A 20,403-nucleotide genomic window follows, 5' to 3' on the forward strand; every position below is an offset into this window, starting at 1 on the left:
TCTCCCACTCCATGGCCTGGCTCACCTGGATTCACTCTCGTTAAGCTCACCTCAGCTCTCCTCTGCGCTGAGTGGCCTTCTCCAGGGCCACATCCCTACCCCACCTCGCACACCGTGGATGCTCTTCCACACTGACTACAGGACCTTAGGCCTGTGGCGACTTCCCTGGTGGTCAAGTGGTTAAGACTCCACGCTTCCACTGCAGGGGTTCGATCCCTGGTCCCCTGGTCAGGGAACTAAGATCCCACACGCCACAGTGCAGCAAATTAATTAATTAATTTAAAAAAAAAAAAAAGAGGCCTCTGGGCTGGACCAAGCCTCGTCTCCTAGCTGGGGGCAGCTGGAGCAGAGTGAGGACTGCTCACTTTGGTGTCCAGCAACCAATACAGAGCCGGGCCATGTGGTTGTAGGTTGAAACGTCTGAGGCTGGGTGGTTCCGGTGACACTAGAGGAGGAGCAGATTGCAGGGAAGGCTGGCACGTATAATCCCAAAGAGAAAGAAAACCCCCCGGCATCACATCTTCGTTGGGATTCCAGTGGCAGGGTGAGGACAGCGCCTCTGACTGAAGGCATCTGAGACCCAGAGACAACGGCCAGCTGGCTGTTGTCCGGTTTGACTGCATTTGATTTCAGAATTGGACTTCTGCTTCCTTCTAAAAACCTCACTCCCCTCTGTCGGTAGTAAACAAGCCCCACCCTAGTGGAGGCAGGCTGTTTTCCATCAGGCAGTCCCCTCCTGCCTCAGGCTCACAATAAAATGGTTCGTCCTGAGTTTGGGGGTAGAAGCATGTCCCTGCAGCTACCAGGGCACAAAGCTGACCTTCAGTAAATACTTGCTGAATGGGTGAATCGTGTCCAGTTCCCCAAGATTGGGGATGGGAAGCCTGAAGCTGCTGGGGACTGGCGGGTGCAGACAGCCTGGGATTATACTTGAGCCACAGATAATCCCCCAAATCCAGAAGCCACCTGTACAGTTGGCTGGGCTGAGCTCCATCAACGGTGCGTGTTGATGCTGCAGCTGATTTCAGGACAGATTTTTCTGGGGCTCAGAAAACGGTTCCTCAAAAAACAATTATTCTAATTTTTACTGGGAGTGTGACAAAGAAAAGGACCATCAACCCTTTGAGGGCAGAACCCATTTGGGGAGATTAGTTGCTGGCTCTTCTCTCTCCACTTTTACTTTGAGGTGCTTTTATCATGGAAAATTTCAAAATATAAAGAAAAGTAGAGAAAACAGTATAATGAACCTCCAGGTACCCGTCACCAAGTTTCAACGATACCAACACAAGCCCAATCTTGAGTCGATAACCCAGCCTTCGAAGCAAATTCCAGCTATCATCTCATTCCCCGCGTAAAGACGCGTAAGGATCGAAATCTACGTCAGATCCATCTGGGGGCACTGGCCGAGGCCGCCCCTAGCTCTGCCTACCACGGTACCTGGCCCGGCCCCCAGCGGGTTCTGAACCTACGTCTATGAAACTCTAAACCCATGTCACGACGCCAGCTCCGCCTCCCCCGCTTCCTCCTCTTCCCGCACAGCGTGGGTCACCTCGGCCTCGTGGCGTTCCTGACACCCCACCAGCAGTCCCCGGTGATGCGCAAGTGAGTGTCTCCGCGCAGCGCCACAGAGAGCACGGCAAGTTGCCTGCCACTTCCTCTTTCTCAGGCTGACTAACGCTCGGCGCCCGCCCAGCACGTCCGGCTCCCGGGGGGCGTGGCCACAGCCCGAAGGGGCGGGGAAATACTCTTATTCGGCCTTATATGGGCAGCCACGTCACAGGCTGTACACCCATTCACATAAAACGCTGAGCTGCCGGCGGAATCCCCGGCTTCTGGGGCGGCGAGTGGCCGGGCCGGGTGCCGAGCGTGAAGGGCGGGAAAGAAGAGTTGAGCGGTCGCTCCGGCGCCGGGCTCGGTCGGCCGGCCGCAGGCCCGCGGGTCGCCCTCCCGGGCCTCGCCGGCGGGCACCCTGGCTGTGGGCACCTGCGGGGCGCACTGCGCGGGGCCGCTGGGCGGCGGCGGCATGAAGGTCACGTCGCTCGACGGGCGCCAGCTGCGCAAGATGCTCCGCAAGGAGGCTGCGGCGCGCTGTGTGGTGCTCGACTGCCGGCCCTACCTGGCCTTCGCCGCCTCGAGCGTGCGCGGCTCGCTCAACGTCAACCTCAACTCGGTGGTGTTGCGGCGGGCCCGCGGAGGCGCGGTGTCGGCGCGCTACGTGCTGCCGGACGAGGCGGCGCGCGCGCGGCTGCTGCAGGAGGGCGGCGGCGGCGTGGCGGCCGTGGTCGTGCTGGACCAGGGCAGCCGCCACTGGCAGAAGCTGCGCGAGGAGAGCGCCGCGCGCGTTGTGCTCACCTCGCTTCTCGCCTGTCTGCCCGCCGGCCCGCGGGTCTACTTCCTCAAAGGTGAGCGCGTCGGGGACGCCGGTCCCCTGTCGCCGTCCGCGCCGGGACGGCCCCGGGCTCTGGGGTCCCCTGCTGGCGCCGGGCGCCTTCCTTGACGCTAGAACCCGAGCGGTTCTCCGCTGGCGGGAGTCTGCACCTTGGGGCTTGACGTGCTCTAGGGAGGGCACTGCTAGTGTCAGCGCTCACAGCTTCCCCACTCGAGTTCCTCGAAAGCGCTTGACGATCGGCCTTTCGGCCCGGGTGGGTGGGGTGGGGTTGCTTACGCAGCCGGGGGCGCTGCTTCTCAGCTGGGGGTCGGTCGCCTAGTGCTGGGCGCGGGCCGGCTTTCCTGGCGCCGGCTTCACCGCTCTCGCTGGGGCCTGCGCTCTGGAGCCGTCCTGATGGACAGATCTGGAGGGATCAGCAGGTCGTAACACCCTCACCCCCGAAGTGTGGCGCCGCGGTGTCCCCTTTTCTCCCTCCTGCACGATTAACGTATGTTAGGCTGTGTCGTCTTCGACCCTCTTACCTTTTTGACCCTGGCGAGTCCCTCTCCTCCCCTCCCCTTCCTTTCCATTTCATTTTATTGCTTTTTATTGTTCTTTGGCTTCCCCTTCTCCCCTCCCAGGCCTTTCTCTCGCTCCGTTTGGAGCTGACACCCTTTTCACCTCCTCTCCCCCACCCCAGGATCATCTGTACTGGTCGTGGGCCAAACCCGGCGGGCCTAACGCTGTCTGCCAGGGGTGGTAGGCAGGCTGGCCAGCGAGCCAGGACACGTGAGAGGTGCCACAGGGTGGCTGTGAAGGGGATTGCGTCGCATTTGGTTTGAGATCCCCAGAAGCTGCTTCACCAGTCTGCCCATTCCACCTGCTGGGGGAGATGACGTTGGTGGTGGGTGGGTGATTTACTCTCAGACTCCAGAATATTGATTTCTGTGTCACTTCCTATAACTGCTGCCGCCTTGTATTTGAGTCCTTTGTAACCTCAAACGTATTGAAGACATAGCCTGTAGGGCAGACATGAGGACTCAGCCTAGGCTGCGCCGGCCGACTCTGACGGGGACACCTGGAGATGTAACGCTGATGTGGTTCAGAGCTCAGGTGCAGTGAGCTGAGAGAGTGAGAGCGCTGTTTTAAAACCGTGCGACTTGTGGAGTTTTACACATTCCAGGCCAGGAGATTCCAGAGGCACACGGGCAGCTCCCACCTCTGTTAGCACCTCTTACAGACGGTCCCCTGTTGATTCCTGTTAGGGAAACAACAGAGGCAGAAGATAATGATATTCCTCTTTTACCCAGCCTCAGCCCCCAGGAGATGGAGAGTGCCCTCCAAGCTCTGCAGAGGTTTTTCACACATAGTCCCTGATTTCTTTTTGATATGCTTTTTGTCTCCGCTTCTTAGCAGTGAGTACAGAAAAAGCTTCTGCCTCTCCAGTAGCACGAAAGATACATTCCAGGAAACCCTTCCGGGTCCTACCTCTGCTCCCCACCCCTCTGCAGGGGGCCATGCTAGCAGTTTGGAAGTTATTGCCACAGGAAGTAGGCAGCTCTGTAGACTCACATCTCAGAAAAATTAATGTTTAAAAAAAATTTTTTTAATGTAAGTAACATACAGCACAAAGGCTGTACAATGAAAAGTGGATCTTCTGCACACCCTAGAACTCAGTTCTACTCCCCAGAGACAACAGTCAACTATTTCTTGTTCATCTTTAGATAAATTAATTTTCCATGAGTAAAAATAAAATGATTTTGTATATTTCCTGTTCCTGCCTCTTTCATCTAACTAGATCTTGAGAGATTTGTCCATATCAGAGCATACGTGTCCTATTCACTTTTTAAACCCATCCCCTGGTGATAGCCAGTAAGTAGGTTGCTTCCAACCTTAGTATTTGAAGCAGTGTGGGAGAGTATACCTTTGTCCAAATGCTTTTGCATGTGCACTATCTTTCAGTAAAATTATGAGAATTGCCACGTCGAAAGTTATGTCCGTTTTAAATTTCAGTAGAAATTGCTTAATACTTACCCTTATAACAGTACTAAACTTTAAGTTGTTGCCAAAGAAAATTTTTTCTTTACCTGACTCACATCCAGATAAGAGTTCAGGTTTTTAATCTAGTGGCATCCCAGATCGTGGGGCAAACCATTTTTTTTGGCCACGCAGCATGTGGAATCTAATTTCCTCAACCAGGGATCAAACCCACGCCCCCTGCACTGGAAGCACGGAGTGTTAACCACAGGACTGCCAGGGAAGTCCTGCAATGCCTTTTACACTTCCCTCAATGCCCTCCAGTCCCAAAAAAACCCACTAAAATGAGATGACCGAACGGCATTGTCAGTGCGTATTTATATATAGTGTCCGTGTGCTTTCTCTGCTCAGTTCCCCTGGTAATGCGGTGGTGATCAAAAACAGAATCACTCTGAAGAGGATTGAAGCTGCCAAAAGAATTGCCACGGCTCTTGGAGTTCAAGTGAGGCACCAGAGAGGAATGTTCTGTCTCTCCACGCCTCTGATGGGAGTGGGTGAAAGACAGACCATCTAATCTATAGGACTCCTGACCCCAGCTAGAAGAGGCAGGACCCTGTTTATCTGTCCCTCAACTACACTGAGACTTTGTCTGCCTGCCTTATTTTGTCAACAGGCAGGCAGGACCCAGCCCACACCCGCACCTCCTGTCTGTCCTCCTAACAGCCAACTCTTTTTATTATTATTATTATTTTAATTTATTTTATTTTTGGCTGCGTTGGGTCTTCATGGCTGCCCGCGGGCTTTCTAGTTGCAGCGAGCGAGGGCTACTCTTCGTTGCGGTGCACGGGCTTCTCATTGTGGTGGCTTCTCGTTGCAGAGCACGGGCTCTAGGCACACGGGCTTCAGTAGTTGTGGCACGCAGGCTCAGTAGTTGTGGCTCAATGAACTCTAGAGTGCAGGCTCAGTCATTGTGGCACACGGGCTTAGTTGCTCCAGGGCATGTGGGATCTTCCCAGACCAGGGCTCGAACCCGTGTCCCCTGCATTGGCAGGCGGATTCTTAACCACTGTGCCACCAGGGAAGCCCAACAGCCAACTCTTAAGTGCTCTGTTTAAAGCCAAGAGATGGGGTGGCCTGAAGGCTTCTCTTTCCCAAGCTTCATTCTGAAGTTTGAGAGGGCCTGGGCCACTCTTACTTCAGATTCCCATCCCCTATCACTCAGTTTGTCTCCTGGGACTCAAAATGTTGAGGCCCAGGCACAGGAAGTGATTTGCTAACTAGGGACACCTCTTCGGAGGAAGCTGAGGGTCAGTGTAAGTGTGGTTTCTTTCTGCCTTCTGGGAGGGAAGGGGGTGGGGGCAATGGTGGGGAGGGAGGGAAAACTAAGCCACAGACACCTTCAAACTTTCCACCTCCGCCTCCCTCCGGCCTGGCCTGTCATCATGACCGGGAACGTGGTCATTGTGGAGGTCCAGAAGCTCATTTGGGAAGGCCCAATTGGCTATTTGTTGAAGTGACCACAGGGGAGATTTGGGTGTGCTAAATGGGGTTGGGGGCAGTTCCAGCAAGCTGAGAGGAAGCAGTAATAGCTAGATGACTCATTCTAGGAATTGGCTGTAGCTTCTGGGAGAGAGCTGGAGACTGCCGTGTAATCCATTAACCATTTGCCTACTGCAGGGGTTTAAAAAACCACCATGTGCTCCACTGTGGGGCTATTACAACACCAAAAGACAGAAGAAAAAAAGGGGGCCTTTTTGGAAAAATACATGGTCTCAGAATGCTTATTTAATTGATGATTTAGGGAATTCCTAATTCCTGGCAGCACTTTCACTGCCAGGGCCCAGGTTCAATCCCTGGTCAGGGAACTAAGATCCCATAAGCTGGGAACTAGGATCTCACAAGCTGTGCAGGATGGACCAAAAAAAACAAAAAAAAAAAATTGATGATTTGACCCCAAGTGAATTCTCTGGGCCAGAAACAGAAGCAGGTTTTCTGGAGGCTCTTGGAAGTGTCTTAGGTCCCTTTGGATTGGAAGCAAAGTGTTTCCCCACACAAGTCTGGCCTATGCACCCAGCAGCATTTGGCATTCTGAGGCTTCGAGGCCAGTGTTTCGTTTGGTTCTTCCCTACCTCGTGTGTGGGCCTGAGAACTTACCTACTCAAGTTTCTATGACTCGGTCAGAGAGTAGTTTTTACCTTAAGTGATCTGATCCATTTGGAGAAGTTTAAATATAGTTAGGATTTTTATAGAATCATACCTGCCAGGTATGAGGGTGTGTGTGTGTGTGTAGCTGGGGAGAAAGTTCAGGAGGGGAGGGTCATAAGATAAAGGGAGAGTAGGTGGTCATCAAGGAGAAAGAAGGAGTTTTTACTTAAGGAGTTAAGAATTAAGTTCAGAAGGCCTCATTGCTCTGGTTTGGAAGGTAATTAACTAGATTGATTACATTGGACCTATGGAGAGGATTGTCAGCAGTGTTCTTAGCACCTTGGCAAAGAGAAAGGGCAGAGCTGTTTTATTGCCCTGAGTTTAAACCTCGTGTTAGCCCCCATTCCCTTATGAATAGAGGATGTTTCGTCTATAATCCAGTTTAGAGCTAAGGGACTAGGGATGAACCAGACCAGTTTAGAGTCTCATTCACAAATTACTGAAATTCTGCATAATCACACCTGCATTTTAGGTAAATGAGAGAAAACAGCTTTTGTTTTCTGGAGGGATTTGGTTAATATTTGCCACATGTCAGATATATTTCCTTTCACAGTTTAAGCTTCTTCTGATAGGCATAGAAAACTTTCATTTCTTCTATGCCTATCTTCTGATAGGCATAGAAAACTTTCATCACTGCCTTTCTGAATTATAGCTTTTTAGGAGAGAGAGTGTGTGTATGTGTGTGTATGTGTGTGTGTGTCTGTGGAGCCCGTTTCTATTCTAAAACTATTACTTGTTTTGGCTCAATTTTTTAATATGACCAAAATGTATAGTAGCTGAATATTTTTTTACTATTCCACACTCAGGGTATGGATCAATTCTGGGCATTTTCTGACAGCCTGAGAAAAATCGATGCTTATATCTCTCTTGCCTTTTTTTTGTCTTTTAGGGGGATATGAGACTTTCCACTCGGAATATCCTGAGTGTTGCGTGGACGTAAAACCCATTTCACCAGAGAAGGTTGAAACCGAGACAGCCCTCATCAGTCAGTGTGGGAAGTCAGTGCTCAACATCAGCTACAGGCCGGCTTATGACCAGGTACACGGTGTGGAAGTACCGTCCCGGCTCCTGGCTCTGTTCCTTGCACAGCACCCTGGCTCTTCCACTCCCTGCTCAGCAACCTTGGTTGGTTCGTTTGCGGATCAGGGAGTTGGCAGAGGCCTCTAGCTTTAGAGAGCCTCTGTTGCTTGCCAACTTGAGTTTCCATCTAAGAGTAAATGGGCTTCCTTCCAGCAAATAAGCTGACAAGAGCAAATGCGCTTCAGGGCGCTCGGTGGCTTCTGGCAAAAAGTGGAAGCGAAATATACATTATTGTTAGCTGGCCTGGGAGGTGCAGAGAAGCTTTGAAATATCGGTTTAGGTTTCCCTGAAGACGTTTCAGAGCTGACTTTCAGGCTTCCTGTGTTGATCTTCTTCCTAACTGTTCATGCTCTGCAGTTTCTGCAAACCAACCCAGTACCTGTAAAGGCGTGTCTAGGTATTTTTAACTGAAGGAGGAAGATTGGGGGAGGGTTGTAGAGAAATTACTATTTGGATGGCTAAGCAGCCTCCCCTAGGGGTTTCTGATGCTTATAATTCCATAAATTCTGAAACCAGAGATCAAGACACACTAGAGGATTTCATGTGTCTACAAACATGTGGGTTTCTTCCCTTCAAAGAACTGTACCTTCTGGCAACTCATTAGAGGAAGAAAAAGTGGACGGCTCAGGCAGGGGTTACCTATACAATGCAGGAGGATGTGGAAAAAGCCAGCAAGGACCCAAATCTGCAGAAAACAGAGATCAAAACCTACCTTCCCATTTTACAGAGGGAAAAACTGTCACAGCTGGTGGGATGATTGATTTTGCCAAGAATCCTGCAGCTGGGTTCATGGCCACACTAGGCCCAGAACTCCCTTCTCTTAACTCCTTGTTCTGGTTCTTTTCAGGACCCTGTTCTGCTTTCCACATGCCTTCTTTTGGAAGAGGGCCATTCTAGGCATCTGACTTGGTAGGAGGAGCTTTTTGCACAAAAAGCTCTTTGCACAAAATAAGAACATACCCAAATCATAGAAGGAAGATTTCTAGATACTGTGTAAGATGCCAGCTGCCTGCCAAGAGCAGAGCTCTGCCCCTGGGGATAAACTTCCAAATACAGCCAGGTGGCTTTTCCTTGAATGGAAACCTATTAGCTTGGCGAGGTGCCAGGGTTATTATTTTGTTTGTTTTCTTTTATTAAAATTACAGTGTATGATGAACCCTGGACTTTCAAGCCATGGGCATCCGGCTTAGCTGAATTTCTATTTTTGTTTGTTTGTTTGGGTGGTGTTTTCCTCCTCCATTCTCAGAAAGTGAAAGAGAAACGAGAATTTGCAGGATGTTGTGAAAGCACAGCAGACCTTTGGCCAAGCAAGGACCAGGGAGGCCCTGGTGTGTTTCCACGGTTCATCTGGGGAACCCCCTAGTGCTACTCTTAGTAGCGCTTCTGCCTTGAGAGAAGCCGGGTGAGGTCGTGTTAACCTTTGGGGTTTCTGAAGGCCTTTGGTTTCTTCCTCTTGAGTCTAAAAAGAAGATTCAAAAAAGGAAAGAAACATGGTTTCAGGGGTGTTGGGCTAAGCTCCAGGAGAAATTGAGTAGGTTCCCAGGCCTGGTGTGTCAGCATTTTCCAGGCTCTAAAGAGAGGGAGAGATCTATGTAGGTACACCTAAAGTGTTAAGCTCAGGGGCCAGCTATTAAAAATACTGGTTACTATTACTACCTTTTGTAAAATCTCTATAACTTTCTTTCAAGTGGCCAAACTGGCCTTTGCCTTAAACACCTGACTTCTCAGGAAAGAAAAAGCAAACACCCATGCGGGGTAATTTGAGAACTGCCTTCTCCTGGCCCTCGTCCCGTGCCCCTTTCCCTATTGTGGGTCTGGCAGAGAGTTTCCATTCTACTCTTATTCCAGGACAGGAAATGGAAACACAGGAAGCGGATGGATGATATGGGAAAGGCTGCCAAAGACACAGCCACTGTCACCCCAGCTCAGTGTTTTCCCTCTAAATCTCCAGGGGCTCCCATTGTTCCAAGTATGGAACAATGGCTTTTCTTGCCACCCTGGAAATGCTGAGACTGCCAGAGTCTGACTAGCTAGCTGTTCTTTTTAGCTTTTCCTCAGGGTAGATGGTCTCTGGTTCTTTGGGGATCCTTCTTAACTAGAAACCTCAGGTATAGGTGGTCTCCCAAAAGGGTGAAGATGTCCGCGTCTCTCACCAAAACTCAACCCCACGAGAAGATCAGGCCTGGGACTTCCCTGGCAGTCCAGTGGTTAAGACTCCACGCTTCCATTGCACGGGGCACGGGTTTGATCCCTGGTTGGGGAACTAAGATCCTGCAGCCTGCATGCCACGCAGCGCAGCACAGCCAAAAAAAAAAAAGGATCAGGCCCTGCTCATGGCCTAACAGCTTTTCATTATCTGAGGATTTTGGATAGATAGTGGTCATTTTCACTTCTGAGAAGTTTACTTTTTTGGGGGACGGGGGAAGCATATTTTAACATCTCTGAGCTCCAAATGCATCTTAGGATCAACAGTGTCCTAGGTTTGATGAAACACATTTTATATATATATATATAACGTCAGGATTGTAAAGGAGGGGGCTCACCTTGTTGAACCATTTTCCATTTTATCTAGAAGGAAACCGAGGCTGCCCCCAAGGTTAAAGGACTCACTTTGGCACTCTCAGGGCAGCTAGAACTATAGCACGGGCCTCTCAAGTCTTCCATCACACCACCCTCTTCTCATCCTTGTCAGTATAGGAAGGCTGCCGGCATTTCCTACCACCTCAATATATATAAGAAAATGAAAATCTTAGCTGTGTGGGATTTGCTGTCACTGAGTCACAAGGCAGTAATGTAGGGTAGAGAGTTTACCAGGACAGAGGCTCCACCCACACACTCTTGGGTGAACTGCGCTGACTCTGAGCTCTCTACCTGGAAACCAGAAAGGGAACCTCCCACCTGAAAACAAATAGGTCAGCGTTGTTTTGTTTCTTCTCCCCAAAGAGCAAGCTAATCCAACATTTCCTGGTTGTCCTCCTTTGCCCCTCCTTCCAGGGCGGCCCAGTCGAAATCCTTCCGTTCCTGTACCTTGGAAGTGCCTACCATGCGTCCAAGTGTGAGTTCCTCGCCAACCTGCACATCACGGCTCTGCTGAATGTCTCACGACGGACCTCTGAGGCCTGCACGACCCACCTACACTACAAATGGATCCCCGTGGAAGACAGCCATGCGGCTAACATCAGCTCCCACTTTCAAGAAGCAATAGATTTCATTGGTAGGTGCAGCCATTCCCCCTCAGTTGTTTTGGGGGCCCCCTAGGGGAGCGTGTTCTTGGATTTTGATGTACTGATGGGGGTTCCCGTCAGTGAGAAGAAAAGCATCTTGTTGTAGAGCCAACTTGGCTCGTTGGATGCACCGACCAAAACGACAGAGGGGAGGATTTGAGTTGCTATTAATAGGAGCTTTAATTTGCAAGATAAATGAATTACTACAATTTTATAGCAATACTCTGTCGCTCTTGTTAGTGTTTCTGGCTGGGCAGGAAGCAGGGTGCATCCGTGTGTGAGGCTCCATGCCGGGGAAGCAGGGGAGGGAAAGAACCACCCAAACTGCTTCTGCGTAGGTTGGGATATTTTTGAAAACAAACAGAAGGACTGAGAGAGCACTCCTTACGCACTGAGCCCCCAGGGCCCTGGCAGCTTTCCACGGTTTTTGGCAAACTGCTTTGGGGGCAATTGTTTTGCATTTTCAGCTGATTTGGGACTAAAGATAGCGCTCGTCTCAAGCTCTGTGCTTTATGCACAGAGAAGTTGGCATCTTTTTGCATCCTTTGTACGTTCCGTGAGGCAGTTATCATTTACTCCATCGTGTAGGCCTGGAAACCTCTCGTCCCTCTGCCTAGAAAGGGCTTTGGGCCTTGGGATTCCAACTCCTCGAACAGGCTGGATTGTTCTTTCATTGGACATCTCTGTTTCCCTCAACCATCTCCCCTGGGGGCTGGACTGACTTTTTTGTGTCTCAGATTTGCAAGCACCCACCACTCCCCATCCTTGTGGGCTTGCCTCCCTTTCCAGAGTCCTTCTTTCCCTTTAACATGCATAGCTGTTGAAGCTGAGCAGTGATCTTCCTGCCTCGTGCTCTGAGGGATGTTGGAGGGAGAAAGGCCGGTGCTGGGTGCAGCAATGATTACTTAGTGCAGGGAGCCGTTAAAGGCCCCCCTTCCACCACGTGGTGAGCCCTCTGCTCAGCACACACAATCTCTACTCCACAGAAGCCTGCAGAGAAACTCACCAGAGGCAAAAGGCTGAGCCTGCCTCCCTGTTCCCTGAGCCTCTGGGCTGCGATGGTTCCTTTGGAGTCTCTGAGAGACAGTCAAGATGATGGGGTCAGGGTGGGAAACCCTTGACTTGTTCTCCCTGTCCCTGGGAATGCCTTGCCCTTGTCAGCCTGTTATTCAATTATCTAGATAGCTTCTCAGTGAGGTCATGAAACCCGCCCCCATCACTTCTCAGAAGCCTCCCTCCCCATCCTGTGTGTGCATTGTGTCTGGGTACACAACTGCACAAACCCACAGCATTCTGAAGGCACACGAGATGCCTTTCCCCAGACTCCTTGCCCTCCTGAAGGAAGGAGCGACTGAGGCCGAATCATGCATTGACCCCTTCCGAGGGCCACGTAGAAGGCAAGCCCCCAGGGGTGAAGTGGGATCCAGAAGCAACACACTGTAGGCCCTTTGCTTTCTGGGATTTGGCTCTGGGCCAATTAAAAGCTAGACTACCAGCTTTTTGCTGGTGGAGGAGCAAAAGAAGGTTGGAGTCACGACCCTATAATCCTAGGAACTTGGAGTCTCTTTTGAACTAATTTACAGGAACTTTTTTTTTTTTCTTTTGAATCAGAGACTGGGGCACTTCTAATGAGGAACCCTGGGGTGTCCTTTGGGATTTTCATTCTGTTGGGGAGACTCCAGGTTCCTCCCTGACTCCTCAGAAACTGGATCTTTCAGATCTTAGAGATGCATTTGCAAATTTCTTGAACTTGAGGAGGGAGGTGGGTAAGGGGGCTGACTTTTTATTTGCCCTTCAAAATCTTAAATGTTGTTGCATACTGTGGCCTTACATAGTGCCATGGACATCTAACTTCCTGTGATGTAATTGTTTCCTCACTAGCAAGAGAGGGAATTGGAAAGACTCTTTTTTGTGGTTTTTATTTGATGTGTATATGTGTTTAACCTTTTGCCCCTGCTCATTTTTAACAGTTGGAGCTCTTTTGGGGGGAGGAGTAGAACAGAAAAGGAGGGCACCCCGCTTTTGTCATATTGAGCTAATGAATGCTAACTGAAGGTGGTAGCTTTATAGCAGTGACTCCCATTGTTGTGCAAGATGGAGTTTGCCAAAGCCATTTATATCCTCCGCCTAGTAAGCGTTACTTAGCCAAGGCTATAATTAGTGGCTGTGCACTATTTATTGTATGTTTGCTTGGTTGGGAACCCTCGGTGCTGAGCCAAGCATCCCGCCCTGGCACAGCCAAACAGGGATCCCGGGGAGGATGGAAGGCCTCAACCAGGATGAGGGCTAGGTCATCACCATTAGAATCAGACCCCGAGAGGCAGGAATTGCTTCTCCAAGTCAGTCTTTGAGCCTGGGACCCTCTCAGGGAAATGTGAATGTGCAACGAAAACTTGCATGCAGCTTCAAAGATTTTCCAAAGTCTTCTTGAAACGCATCCGTGGAACCCGAGTTAAGATGGCATCCCCAGGAAGGAGTTACTCCAGGTCCAGCACCTCCAGTGGCAGAACCTGTGAAAGCATCCTGGAGAACTAAGGATTGTGAAGGTCCTACACAGAGATAGACATCATGGTGGGACCCTAAAGTCTATCCTCAGCAGTGGAGGTTAAAGACTGGCAAAAGCCTGGTGTGGGACCACAGACGTTGAGCAGGGAGGATGATTTGATTACTAGGTCACTTTTTTTTTTAATTCTTTAATTAAATCCAGTTGCCTTTGAGTTCCAATCCCAACTCATTTCCACTGTCTTTTCTTTCTTCCAGACTGTGTCAGGGAAAAGGGAGGCAAGGTCCTGGTTCACTGTGAGGCTGGGATCTCCCGCTCACCCACCATCTGCATGGCTTACCTCATGAAGACCAAGCAGTTCCACCTAAAGGACGCCTTTGATTACATCAAGCAGAGGAGGAGTGTGATCTCGCCCAACTTCAGCTTCATGGGCCAGCTCCTACAGTATGAGTCCGAGATCCTGCCTTGCGCGCCTAGCCCCCAGGCTCCCTCCTCCCAGGGGGAGGCAGCCGGCCCTTCGTTCATAGCCCATTTACAGACACTGAGCCCTGACGTGCAGGGTTCCTACTGCACGTTCCCTACCTCGGTGCTGGCACCGTTGCCCACCCACTCAACGGTCTCAGAGCTCAGCCAGAGCCCCATGGCCACAGCCACATCCTGCTAAGACCAGAGTGGGAGAACCAGCCCAGCTCCAAGAACAACTGTGATTTTGTATTTTGACTCGTGGACATTTCATACGTGTGCAATACTGAAGACCTCACTCTGTCCCGCTGTCCTGGTGGGACCAGTGAAGGGTCACCAGGTTTGCAAACAAACTTCAGACTGACCTCGGGGATAGGTTCTTGGGACTGAAGGAAGGCCAAGCCATTATGAGAGCACAGCACGTGCTGACTACTGTATTTCCAGACCCCCTGCCCTCAGGACTGCCCAGTCTTTGCACCTCAAAGTTTGCCTTTTCATTTCAAGCATAAGGCAATAAATACCTGCAGCAATATGAGAGAAAGCAGTTGCTGGACCAGGAGAAAAGGCAGTAACAAAGCCAATTCATTTTGAAGGAAGCACAATTTCCACCTTATTTTTTTAACTTTGGCAGTCTCCGTATCTGTCTGTGTTGCTTCAGGGCATAAGCTGATCACCACCTAGTCAGGAAAGTAACCCTACAGGGTTTTAGGGACATGATGTATATGCTCGTTTGAACCCTCAGATGTTTTTGAGACTCTGTCTTGGGTCAGGTGGAGTCATTTGGGTGAAGTGGTGAGACAGTAACACTTCTGGTTTCCTCTTCACTGTGGGTTTTACCCTGACTTTGGACTTTGGCATGATTCTTACTCATACTTGAACCTTTCTCGTTGCACCTCTCCTCAAAGCAACTCTGGCGTCATTTGAAAAGAGTTCTTTAGACCATAGACCAACAATCACCCCTTTGAGGTGGTGGCACTGGGTGCCAGGAGAGAAAGGGTACCCACTGTCTGAGTCAGTGGCATTGAAACGGTTGTCACCCCAGCTTGCTGTCCTTACATGTGCTTGTCTGGTCTCTGGTGACACTTGTTTTCTTCCCTGCCCCTTGGGATTGTCTTCAAGCTGTTGACTTCTGGGATTTGCAGATTTCTCAATGTGGTACTACTTCTTTTTTGTCTGTAGGTTATTTCTCCAGGGGAAAAGGCAATAATTTCCTAAAATCCATATGAATGTGAAGAAAAGCAGTATGTTACTGGTTGTTGATGTTGTTGCTTTTTATAGTGCAAAATAAAAATAGTGAGAAGAACAAAAACGCTTCTTCATGTTGGTGAGTTGGGGTAAGGCAGGGATACACTGAGGCGGGGCCCAGCCTGCCTCACTGGGTTTTATTTCCGAATGAACGCTAAGGTGATGGTGGTGGGTGTGCAGTTGGAGGCATGAGGCTGTGCGTCTGCTCACGAGCTGGTGATCTTAGCAATACAGAATAATGCTTTCCTGTTGGGAGGTTTCCCTTGGCTCACTTGCAAGAGAACTCCTTAGGCTCAGGCCACATGGAGACGTGGTCAGAGCATCCGCCCACGCTGAGCTCTTTGTGAGCCCCAGGCAGAGTTCAACTTGAACCTCCACTTCTTCATCCATGAAATGAGTGAACTAAGCTAGTTGATCCCAAAAGCCCCTTAGAGCTCAAGACCCTTGATTCCAGCAAACCTGAGTGGCAAGTTTGTGGTCAGCCCCCTCCCTCCAGTGCCTGGCATGTGGCAGACTCTCAGAAAAGTTTGGAAAAACGACCAAGGGACAGATAAGTGAACTAGGTAAAGGTTTACCTTAAATGCCTGTTCTCCCTCTTTTACCCTTGGAATTAATTCTTCCAGATAATTCCCTCAGGAGTTCCTAGGTAAATCCCTCAATGAGTTGATTTAAATCCAAGGCTGAATCAACTTGCCTTCTGAGTAATTTCCTCTGTGTGGTGGAGGAAGGAAGGGGAAATATTTGCGTATTCCCGTGGCTTATGCCTCTGCTCCAGCCTAACTCTTGGGGCCTGTTTCCTAATCAAGGGGAACGGGAAATTGGCTGGGAATGATACCATACTTGCCTGACACAGGGATTCCAATCCATACCACCTGATTATGGCGGGGGGGGCATCCAGAGAGGCCTCCAGCTCCCCCACAGCAAGCACCATGTCAACAAATAGCAAGATGGCGGCCGAGCCCAGGGTAGCCCAGCTCTTTCTACACGTCTCACCTCAAAGACTTTGCTTGAGACTTTGCTCCCCACACACCTTTCCTTCCCCACTGGTCCTTGGAGAGTCCTCAGATAAGAATGTCACCCAGACTGGGGTAGCTGCATTTGCTTCAGCCTGCACCCCTCATCTGCATAATCTAAGCACGGTTTCCAGGGGAAGAAAGTGGAGTGAAGGGCACTGTATAGGAGGAAGAAATCCTGGGTTCTAGCCCTCACCCTGCCCCTGACTCTAGTGCTTTAGAGCTAATCTCTAATCTTGCTGGACCAAACTTCAGGGCTTGGTCTGCCTGAGGTCCCTCCCTGGTTTCATATCTCTGAGTCTCCGCTCTGCCTTGGAATGTGTCCCATTGTGTGGGCCTGTCCAGGTGCTGAGTGGCTGGAGGGGCCGCAAGCAGGGAGAGCCAGGGAGGGGGAAGCTGGATGCAGGCTGGGGTGATGTGCTAAGCCGCAGCCCACTTGCTGACATTTGCTTTATTGCATTAAATTCTTTCTCTGAAGGGTGAGTAAGTCCTCTAAATCAGGCATATGAGGATTGCTCATAAGCCAGTGAGTCACTGGAGGGTAAGCCAAGTGAAGCCCCACAGCTGGGGATGGCTCCGTAACTCTCACTCCCTTAATAGTCTTCTTATTAATTACACCTCCATTTTTGCCAAGACCAACTTTACATTGGCTTCCAGTGCCAGGTGGAGAATTAAAGCTGGTGTTATCCAGTTCCTTCATCCCCAGGTTTTGAAGGAACACCTCTCTTGGTCTCCAGCAATGCTTCAGGCAGAGATGTGTCTGGGAGAATAGAAATGTTAATTCTCTATTCTGTTCCCCAGCAGAGTCTGTGGGTGAGCTCCTCAGGTCTACCCTAGCTCCTGAGCTAGGCCTGACCTAGGGGCAGGAAATGTGAAAGCAGCTCACACCAATGTGCTCGCAGGAACCCTGTGTACCCATGGCTCTCCTTTGTGTGAGGACCCAGGGAGAAAGCACCCCAGATCTCAATACCCTGAAAGGCTGCATCTCACTGAGTCGCTGGTGGTTTCTCTTCTGAACACCATAAAGTTGGTGACCACCCCTGTTTCCCTCTTTGCTCAGGCAAGGAGACAGCTCAGAACCAAATTTTTAGCCTACCTCTGGCAATTTTATAGGACCTTATGGCATATATTTTGGGTATCAACTCTACCTGGTTTCCATTAAAATTTCCCAACTTTATTTTTCTTTACTTCCATTTCCACAGTGACTTTTAAAAAAGAACAACACTTGGGTAATAAATATTAAACATACCACAGTGCATTTATAGAATGAGGTGATATGAACGTAGACAGAAGCCAGTACATCCTCAGTGTTGCTACTCTCCATCTCACTCTGAAGGATTTATCCATGGGACTGTATAAATCTTCACCTTCTCAGTAAATCTACCAAGTTTTGTATTCTTTCTGGAATAAACCCTGTCCAGAACCCAAACCCCATGACTAGGGCCTGGCTCCATGTCTTAGAATCTCTGGCACTGAGACCCTATATTCCGCTGCGGGTGACTTTCTATGGGGGTAGCCCTGGACCAGATGGCTCAAAGCCACAGCATAGATGATCCCAACCCTCACACACTGCATGTGATGGATGTGACTCTGTGCCTAGATAACCATCATCCGTCCATCCATTTAACACTGAGCACCTGCTAGAACCTGGGATTCAGTGGGGAAAGAGAGCTTCATAAGTACTGATGACTGTCCACTGGACTTTCTGTCCCAGAGTGGAGCTGGCCTCCCAAGGTGGACCCATGTCCCCAGCCCTTCCCACAATCCCCTTCCCCAGCTCCCCTCTTCTTGGCTCGAGCTCCATCCTCTCCCTTCTGGCCCCAGGATGCTTCATGCCTAAGCTCCCAGATATGCCAGCCCGTGGACGTGGCTGTGTTTCCCCGTGCTAACCGTCTGACCCCTGCCTTGGCTCATCCCTCAGCTTCTCTTGCATTGTTTACTACCTTGTCTTGAACACTGTATTAGTCTTGCCCCACCTCCAGCCCCCCACCAGTGTGCAAAAAGAAGTGAGTTCTGGCTTTCCTGGTGGCACAGTGGTTGAGAGTCCGCCTGCCGGTGTAGGGGATTCGGGTTCGTGCCCCGGTCCAGGGGGATCCCACATGCCACGGAGCAGCTGGGCCCGTGGGCCATGGCTGCTGGGCCTGCACGTCCGGAGCCTGTGCTCCGCAACGGGAGAGGCCGCGACAGTGAGAGGCCCGCATACTGTAAAAAATAAAAATAAAAAATATATATAAATAAAAAAAAAAAGAAGTGAGTTCTTATTGAACCATGGTCCTTTCTCAGTCATTTGGCTAATATCAAAAGTGTGCATTAAGCACCTACTATGTGCCACAAGTCAAACTAGGCATGCACACAGGCATCATCTCTTTAATCCTCAACACAACACAGTACAAATGATTTTATTGTCTCCATTTCCAGATGCATAAACTGAGCCTCAGAGATATTAGGTAACTTGCCCAAGATCACACAGCTAGTAAATGGTGGAGGCTGGGATGAAACTATTTCATTGATCCTGTACGCCTCTGAGCACCTGGGGTATACAGTAGGTACTTTTGTCCATTGGGCTTTTGTCTTCAAGGGAGAGAGTCTCCTCAGGCCACATTAGAAAAAACACAACCTTGGGCTTCCCTGGTGGCACAGTGGTTGAGAGTCCGCCTGCCGATGCCGGGGACACGGGTTCGTCCCCCGGTCCAGGAAGATCCCACATGCCGTGGAGCGGCTGGGCCCGTGAGCCATGGCCGCTGAGCCTGCGCGTCCGGAGCCTGTGCTCCGCAGCGGGACAGGCCACAACAGTGAGAGGCCCATGTACAGCAAAAAAACAAAAAAACCACAACCTTTTGTGTATAGACATGAATGGCATTTAATGCCCAGTTACACTCCACTCCAGCTACAGTGGATTTATGACAAGCTCCTTTCAACAAGCCATGCTCCCTCCTGCCTCTTTTCACATTCTGGCTCCTCTGCCTGGAACACATTTCTCCCCTAAATTCACCCTTCAACTAAATAACTCCTATTTGTCCTTCACTTCTCAGCTCAAACTTCACCTCTCCGGGGAAGCCTTCTCAGGCTCCCAGACTAGGTCAGACGTCCCTGTTCAATCTTTCATAGCTCCCTATCTATATCTTTTCTTCATATTTCACCAAAGTTTAAGAATTATTCATTTACCTGTGATTATTTTATTAATGTTTGTCATCAGACTAAAAGCAGTAGGAGAGCAAAGATTATATTGAATTTCAAGAGGAATCTAGCACAGGGCCTGATTTATAGTAGGTGTTCAATAAGTATTGGTTGAGTGAAGGCGTGAATGAATGACAAGATAGGAATGAAAAGCTGTCAGAACCAGAAGCTGCTCTTTCCATCTCTCTCAAAGCCCATGCTGTCCTCTGCACATAAGCTCATAAGCCTGTTAAACCCAGGTCCCACTTTTGAATCCCTCCTCAGTCCTAAAGGAAACAGGTTTCCTAGATTTAATTACTGCTACCATATTGGTCAGAGTCCATGTCAGCACATCACCTCATTGGTCACTGGTCAGCCTATGGACACTGGTCAGCCTATGGACACCTTGGGTCAGGTGTCCACCCTGGCACCAATCAGTTTCCTCTAAGTTCAGAGAGCTGCCTAGCTCAGAATCCCTGAGCAAGGACTGTAGATGAAGCAGTTTCAGCTAGAAGGGGTGGAGATCCTGCCACACACTGGACTAACTTGCCACTAAAGAATTTAATTAATGCCCAAAGACTGAGTATTCAATAAGAAGGCCCTGGAGATGACCAGATAGCCTGGGCACAGGAAAACTCAACCCTATCCTTCTTGTCCCACCTCCGGTGAGTGCCCTCATATTATCAATTAGGGTACCTAAATTTAAAATCATGGTAGTATTTATTTATAATAGCAGGTCAGATCCCTTCCTGCCACACACATCCACCCCCATTCACTTATAAAGTTTATAGAAACCTAGAAGCCACTAGGTGGTAGTTTAATATAGACCCTTGAAGCATCCCTACGCTTTTCATCCTGGGCTTCTCCAGCAGCCAGGAGAAAATGTGCTGCTCGAGAGGAATAAACCTCCCAGAGAGTGAAGCCTCAAATATATCTCTGAGATAGGAAAGCGAAAACAGTTTATCTCCAGCCCACGAGGAAAAGAATAGTAGACTTAGAATCAGGAAGCAGAGCTGCCAGACCCTTGGTAATCTAACTGCTTAGGACCTTTATTTATTTTTTTATAGATTTATTTATTTATTTATCTTTGGCTGCGTTGGGTCTTCCTTGCTGCGCGTGGACTTTCTCTAGTTGCAGCGAGTGCTTCTCATTGCACTCATTAACGTGCGT

General features: G+C 49.8%; 1 protein-coding gene across 1 annotated transcript; it reads left to right on the top strand.

The window, feature by feature from the left end:
- The first annotated feature begins 1,893 nt into the window (after positions 1-1,893).
- Positions 1,894-15,128, top strand: DUSP5 (dual specificity phosphatase 5). The gene is made up of 4 exons (XM_060125950.1): positions 1,894-2,402; positions 7,440-7,588; positions 10,625-10,844; positions 13,615-15,128. The coding sequence occupies exons 1-4, from the start codon at positions 2,024-2,026 to the stop codon at positions 14,019-14,021; spliced, it is 1,155 nt and encodes a 384-aa protein (XP_059981933.1). The 5' UTR covers positions 1,894-2,023; the 3' UTR covers positions 14,022-15,128.
- The last annotated feature ends 5,275 nt before the right edge of the window (positions 15,129-20,403 follow it).

The sequence above is a fragment of the Lagenorhynchus albirostris genome, chromosome 16 (genome assembly GCF_949774975.1).
Source record: "Lagenorhynchus albirostris chromosome 16, mLagAlb1.1, whole genome shotgun sequence".
NCBI classification, from domain to species: Eukaryota; Metazoa; Chordata; class Mammalia; order Artiodactyla; family Delphinidae; genus Lagenorhynchus; species Lagenorhynchus albirostris.